General features: G+C 42.0%; 2 protein-coding genes across 2 annotated transcripts; both read right to left on the reverse strand.

The window, feature by feature from the left end:
- Positions 1-5,614: 5,614 nt before the first annotated feature.
- LOC121602081 (putative nuclease HARBI1) lies at positions 5,615-6,458 on the reverse strand. The gene is made up of 2 exons (XM_041930845.1): positions 6,076-6,458; positions 5,615-6,006 (listed from the first exon to the last, which is right to left on the reverse strand). The coding sequence occupies exons 1-2, from the start codon at positions 6,241-6,243 to the stop codon at positions 5,902-5,904; spliced, it is 273 nt and encodes a 90-aa protein (XP_041786779.1). The 5' UTR covers positions 6,244-6,458; the 3' UTR covers positions 5,615-5,901.
- Positions 6,288-6,742, reverse strand: LOC121602080. The gene is made up of 2 exons (XM_041930844.1): positions 6,586-6,742; positions 6,288-6,522 (listed from the first exon to the last, which is right to left on the reverse strand). The coding sequence occupies exons 1-2, from the start codon at positions 6,705-6,707 to the stop codon at positions 6,288-6,290; spliced, it is 357 nt and encodes a 118-aa protein (XP_041786778.1). The 5' UTR covers positions 6,708-6,742.
- Between the last annotated feature and the right edge of the window lie 227 nt (positions 6,743-6,969).

Raw genomic sequence — 6,969 nt, forward strand, 5'->3', positions numbered from 1 at the left:
TGCCAAAGCTTGAAAAACTATATATTCCGCGATTCTATAGGCAATGCTCTATATTAAAGGTAAATGCCCTTCAACTACACATATTTGTAGATGCCGGCCGTGATGGCTACACCGCAGTAGCATACTTCCGATACGAGCAAGACGAAGTAATCGAAGTATCTCTAGTAGGGGCAAAGACTAGAGTGACGCCCTTAGAATACGTGTCAATTCCTCGACTCGAACTTCAGGCAGCAGTATTAGGCACCAGGCTCGCACACAACATAATATCTGCACACCGGGAGCCCATTAACAGCACAACATTCTGGACCGACTCTGAAGATGTAATACACTGGTTGAACGCAGATCACCGCGAGTACCACACCTTCGTAGCCCATCGAGTAGCAGAAATTCTAGATAAAACGACTGTACGTCAATGGCGGTGGGTATCAACGAAAGATAATGTTGCCGATGAAGGAACTAAGTGGTCGAACATCGACTGTCAGTTTATAACCAGCCGCTGGGTTGCGGGACCACCATTTCTATCTAATCCCGAATCATCCTGGATTCAAGAGCAACCTACAAGAAACGGCACTGAAGAAGAGAAACGCAAATCCGTTAACATACATTGCACACGAGAAGCTCTCTTTAATCTAGGTCGATTTTCATGCTGGAGGAGGCTAGTAAACATGGTAGCATATATGTGGCGATTCATGAACAACGCCAGTTCACCCGTGCACAGCCGATCGACAGGCCGGTTGACAAACTATGAGAAAATGTTAGCTGAACAGACTATCATCGTTGAAGCACAGCGGCAGGCATACCCCGAAGAGTATCGAACAATTCAAAAGTCTGGTGACGGAACTGCAATATTAGCAAAGAAGAATCCGCTGGCCAAACGTAGCCCGTATTTAGAACGCGATGGAATAATACGGGTCATGGGGCGAATCGATGAATGCCGCTACGTAGGCGATAATACTAAACGGCCAATCATTCTCCCCAACGATAGCAGTGTTACTGAGTTGATCATTCGAGGCTACCACTGGCGCTATGGGCATACGAATCAGCGAACGATTATGAACGAAGTAAGACAGCTATACGACATACCCGCTTTGAGATCAGTCTGCAACAGGGTAAAGGCAAGGTGTGAACTATGTCGTATAAGAAATGCTAAACCTAAGGAACCAATTATGGGGAATCTACCAAGTACTCGCCGTTTGCGTTTGCGAGACCGTTTACCTACACTGGGGTAGACTATTTTGGTCCTTTTAACGTCACCAACGGTAGAAAGACGGAAAAACGATGGGGAGTATTATTTACCTGTCTTACGGTACGTGCGGTTCACATCGAAGTAGCACATTCCTTAACTACGAGCTCGTGCATATTAGCCTTTCGAAACTTTATTGCCCGGCGCGGCATTCCCAATGTTATTCTCTCGGATAAAGGCACAAACTTTGTAGGAGCGGAACGTGAATTGCGGGAATCTCTACAAAAGATTAATCAGGATGAGCTTATAGACGAGATCAATATACCTTCTATTAACTGGTCTTTTAATCCCCCAGGTGCGCCACACTTCGGAGGAGCCTGGGAGAGGCTAATTCAGTCCGTAAAGAAAACGCTGTACGGAATTCGTTTTGCTCGAAACCCCACCGATGAAATCTTTCGCAACTGGTTGATGGAAGTCGAGAACGCAATCAATTCCCGTCCGTTGACAGAGGTACCGGTTGATAGGGAGGAGGATGCGCCTATTACTCCTAACCATTTTCTAATAGGCAGCTCAGCGGGCGTTAAACCCTGCACTGCGTTTAATGATGCAGCGATCGCGCTTAAAAACACGTGGGAAACGTCACAACAATACGCGGATCTGTTTTGGCACAAATGGATCAAATCATACCTGCCGACGTTAACAAAGCGCAGTAAATGGTTTACAAGATGCAATCCTTTAAAGGTAGACGATTTAGTGCTAGTTATCGATGAAAATTTACCACGGGGCAGTTGGCCAAAAGGACGAATAGTTAGGGCAGACCAAGCTCCTGATGGTGAGGTTAGGCGCGTGCTCGTACAAATGGCAAGTGGGCGATTATTAGAAAGACCAGCAGTTAAGATTGCAAAAATAGAGGTCGGACCAAACTAGCGTGTATTGACACGTCAAAACACGGGGGGGAGTGTTGTGACAGTACAACGGTCCGACAAAATGTAAACAAACAAAATACCGTATAGGCAGTGGCGGATTTTCCTATAAGCGGACTGAGCGGCCGCGGGGGGCCCCGGCCTAAAGGGGGCCCCGAGCTAAACTTCCACATGTTAGTTCACTTTTATAAGCGATTTATTTTTTGTTATTTATGCACAAATGGACGGAAAACTAAATCATTCTCAAAGTAGTACATTCTAACAAGTAAGTGTGTGGAATGTGTTGATAACGTTTATAGCAATTAAAAGTTGTTACGAACTTTGGAGATAATTTTTGAAGGCCAAAACATATTTTATAAACCTTTGCACTCTTCCATATAAAAACAATAAATCCTCTCCTGATCTACTGAAGGACGAAAAGACTAAAAATACGTGCAGGATAATCATTGTCGGACGCTTGGATTTCAGGCACATTTTATTTATCTGTGAAACAGGAAATCACACAAGTTTTGTATAGTGGCTTTCACTGCTCATGTACATGAATGAGCAAACAAATGTATTGCAAACTCTGCTCTAAAAATACAAAAGTATAAGAAGTAAAATTCAGATTTTTTGTCAGGTTTTCCAGATAAGCCATTATCTAGATATGCCTAGATCTGTACTGAAATTCGGAAAGTCTGGAGTTTTGATAACTACAGTTTATCATTTTATTGTTCATTGATTCATTTCAATATAAAAGACTCTTAGCTTAGTAAAACGACCTTATGCGTTCTTGTGTTGAAAAACTACTACATACAATGAAATGCTTCTTTACACCAAACACTAGTAACACTAGTATAGCTGGTATGTGAATATAGTTCTTATTTTTGCACTACCGGAAACAACGATGATGCACATCCTAAAAATATGCAAAATATGTTAGCTTGATTACACGAAGGCTATAGATGCTATTTGGGCCGGTCTGGACAGTCGTCAAATCGTACGACGTAACAACATGACCGTCATGGGTTCAAGTCCCGAATAGTCCGTGCCTCCATATGTAGGACTGACTATCCTGCTACGGTAACAAAAAGTCACTGAAAACCAAGCCCACTTCACAAGTGGGTACAGGCAGGCCTTGACCGACAACAGTTGTTATGCCAATGAAGAAAAAGATTTCCTCCTACAGATCCTACAAAAGATTAATCAGGATGAGCTTATAGACGAGATCAATATACCTTCTATTAACTGGTCTTTTAATCCCCCAGGTGCGCCACACTTCGGAGGAGCCTGGGAGAGGCTAATTCAGTCCGTAAAGAAAACGCTGTACGGAATTCGTTTTGCTCGAAACCCCACCGATGAAATCTTTCGCAACTGGTTGATGGAAGTCGAGAACGCAATCAATTCCCGTCCGTTGACAGAGGTACCGGTTGATAGGGAGGAGGATGCGCCTATTACTCCTAACCATTTTCTAATAGGCAGCTCAGCGGGCGTTAAACCCTGCACTGCGTTTAATGATGCAGCGATCGCGCTTAAAAACACGTGGGAAACGTCACAACAATACGCGGATCTGTTTTGGCACAAATGGATCAAATCATACCTGCCGACGTTAACAAAGCGCAGTAAATGGTTTACAAGATGCAATCCTTTAAAGGTAGACGATTTAGTGCTAGTTATCGATGAAAATTTACCACGGGGCAGTTGGCCAAAAGGACGAATAGTTAGGGCAGACCAAGCTCCTGATGGTGAGGTTAGGCGCGTGCTCGTACAAATGGCAAGTGGGCGATTATTAGAAAGACCAGCAGTTAAGATTGCAAAAATAGAGGTCGGACCAAACTAGCGTGTATTGACACGTCAAAACACGGGGGGGAGTGTTGTGACAGTACAACGGTCCGACAAAATGTAAACAAACAAAATACCGTATAGGCAGTGGCGGATTTTCCTATAAGCGGACTGAGCGGCCGCGGGGGGCCCCGGCCTAAAGGGGGCCCCGAGCTAAACTTCCACATGTTAGTTCACTTTTATAAGCGATTTATTTTTTGTTATTTATGCACAAATGGACGGAAAACTAAATCATTCTCAAAGTAGTACATTCTAACAAGTAAGTGTGTGGAATGTGTTGATAACGTTTATAGCAATTAAAAGTTGTTACGAACTTTGGAGATAATTTTTGAAGGCCAAAACATATTTTATAAACCTTTGCACTCTTCCATATAAAAACAATAAATCCTCTCCTGATCTACTGAAGGACGAAAAGACTAAAAATACGTGCAGGATAATCATTGTCGGACGCTTGGATTTCAGGCACATTTTATTTATCTGTGAAACAGGAAATCACACAAGTTTTGTATAGTGGCTTTCACTGCTCATGTACATGAATGAGCAAACAAATGTATTGCAAACTCTGCTCTAAAAATACAAAAGTATAAGAAGTAAAATTCAGATTTTTTGTCAGGTTTTCCAGATAAGCCATTATCTAGATATGCCTAGATCTGTACTGAAATTCGGAAAGTCTGGAGTTTTGATAACTACAGTTTATCATTTTATTGTTCATTGATTCATTTCAATATAAAAGACTCTTAGCTTAGTAAAACGACCTTATCCGTTCTTGTGTTGAAAAACTACTACATACAATGAAATGCTTCTTTACACCAAACACTAGTAACACTAGTATAGCTGGTATGTGAATATAGTTCTTATTTTTGCACTACCGGAAACAACGATGATGCACATCCTAAAAATATGCAAAATATGTTAGCTTGATTACACGAAGGCTATAGATGCTATTTGGGCCGGTCTGGACAGTCGTCAAATCGTACGACGTAACAACATGACCGTCATGGGTTCAAGTCCCGAATAGTCCGTGCCTCCATATGTAGGACTGACTATCCTGCTACGGTAACAAAAAGTCACTGAAAACCAAGCCCACTTCACAAGTGGGTACAGGCAGGCCTTGACCGTCAACAGTTGTTATGCCAATGAAGAAAAAGATTTTTTTCTTTGGCACATAAACCGTTTTCGGTCAAGGCCTGCCTGTACCACTTGTGGGCTTGGCTTTCAGTGACTAATTGATTTCCCCCCATAGCAGGATAGTCAGTCCTACGTATGGCGGCAAGGTCCATTTGGGGTTTGAACCCACGACGGGCATGTTGTTAAGTCGTACGAGTTGACGACTGTACCATGAGACCGGCTAAAAGATAAAAGAAGAAAAAGATAGATGCTATTAAAGTAATTAACTAACTGCCATAAAAAAACGACAGAAGAAAATTAATCCCTAACGAAATCAGGATGACATGTTTGGTATTCGTAACAAGATATTTAAAAAATGCGATATAATTTTGTGGACTTTTAAGGAAACCAGGGGCCCCAATTATATCCCCCGCTTAGGGCCCCGAGATGGATAAATCCGCCTCTGCGTATAGGTTACGATACCGTCCACGAGAGGGAGCCCCATAGGTAAAGAGACATGGAATTAAGGGAAACGACCTTTCTTCGGGATTAGGACGAGAGAGAGAGAGAGAGAGAGAGAGAGAGAGAGAGAGAGAGAGAGAGAGAGAGAGAATGTGTGTGTCTTCGGGAGAAAGTAGAAAAGTATAAAAGGGATGGCCGCGGAGAACATAAGTCTCTTTCGAACAAGTACGGATTTTTTTGTAACATCACGAGCAATACACAAGTTACGACGTTATAAGAAACCGCGCATTGTTTTAATCAAAACATTCGAACGAGCACTATTCCAGTTGCGGGAAGCAACACCATAGGATGGTTTAATGTATTACCTAGTAGCTTGAATGCAGTTTCTCCGCTTCGATGTTTTGTTTAGAAAAAGTTGTCCATTCCACTTACATTCCAAATATGTGAATCGTGATTGGCTCCTCCAAATTTGGCATTCACATACCGAATTTTCATGAGATGGTCGCAAATCTACCGGTACGTAGAAAAAAAATATTGAAGTACACAACATCACACGAAAAAACTTAAAGCTTTACTTACAATCATCGCGTTTAGGCTGTAATAGCCCTTCCGGTTATAATGCTGATCGTAATCGTCCACAGGTGCAATAATTTTTATGTGTGTACTATCAACACACATCACTACACCAGGAATGCCACTTTTTGAGAAGAAGTATCGTCGTGCATCTTGTTGCTCATTTGGTTCCATCGCTAAAGAGATCCATTTGTTCCCAAGAGTTTCTTCGATAATGTTCAAACACTTTGCAAACACTTTGCAAAGGCTACCGAGAAAGTAGGCTGGGCAATAGCTATTTTGTAATCATTAACGGTTCCATTTTGGTAGCTGCCTTCAGCTAGAAATCGCAGAGCAGCAGCCAAAATTTCATTTGGCTTAAGCCCCTTTCCCTTAACCGGTGGGAACTTGGGCTCGATCTCCGCCAGAATGTCAAGGAAAATTTCCTTCGCTACACGAAAATTTTTCTTAAATCTGAAAAGAACAACCACATATGTTTAACACGGTTTACACAAATGAGCTGCATGCTTAACTCACGCTTGGTTAGAAAGCTGTAACGGGTCGAAAACACTTCGAAGCAGTCGGCGCTGTTTTGCCAGATCAACCGTTGTTTCTTCATCACTGCTGCTATCGTCACTTACGAAGTGGGAGAAAATCATTTCGATTTTTAAAACAAGGATTGTTGTTAGCTTGCGAAACGTCTGTATCTTAATTAAACTTGTTTACGTTTTTTTATTTTGATTTTGAACATTTTGACACATCGACAAAGGCTTTGACACAGCTTTCACGAAAGAAAAAATTTAACGAAACTTGTCTATGACAAGAACGGTTTCAAAATGCATGTCTATTTTCCGTTTGTCTTGACGAACTTGTCTTGTGTCATTTCCGTTTGTGTTTAATAATCGGGCCTATAGTCAGCTC

This window comes from Anopheles merus, unplaced genomic scaffold (genome assembly GCF_017562075.2).
Source record: "Anopheles merus strain MAF unplaced genomic scaffold, AmerM5.1 LNR4000291, whole genome shotgun sequence".
NCBI classification, from domain to species: domain Eukaryota; kingdom Metazoa; phylum Arthropoda; class Insecta; order Diptera; family Culicidae; genus Anopheles; species Anopheles merus.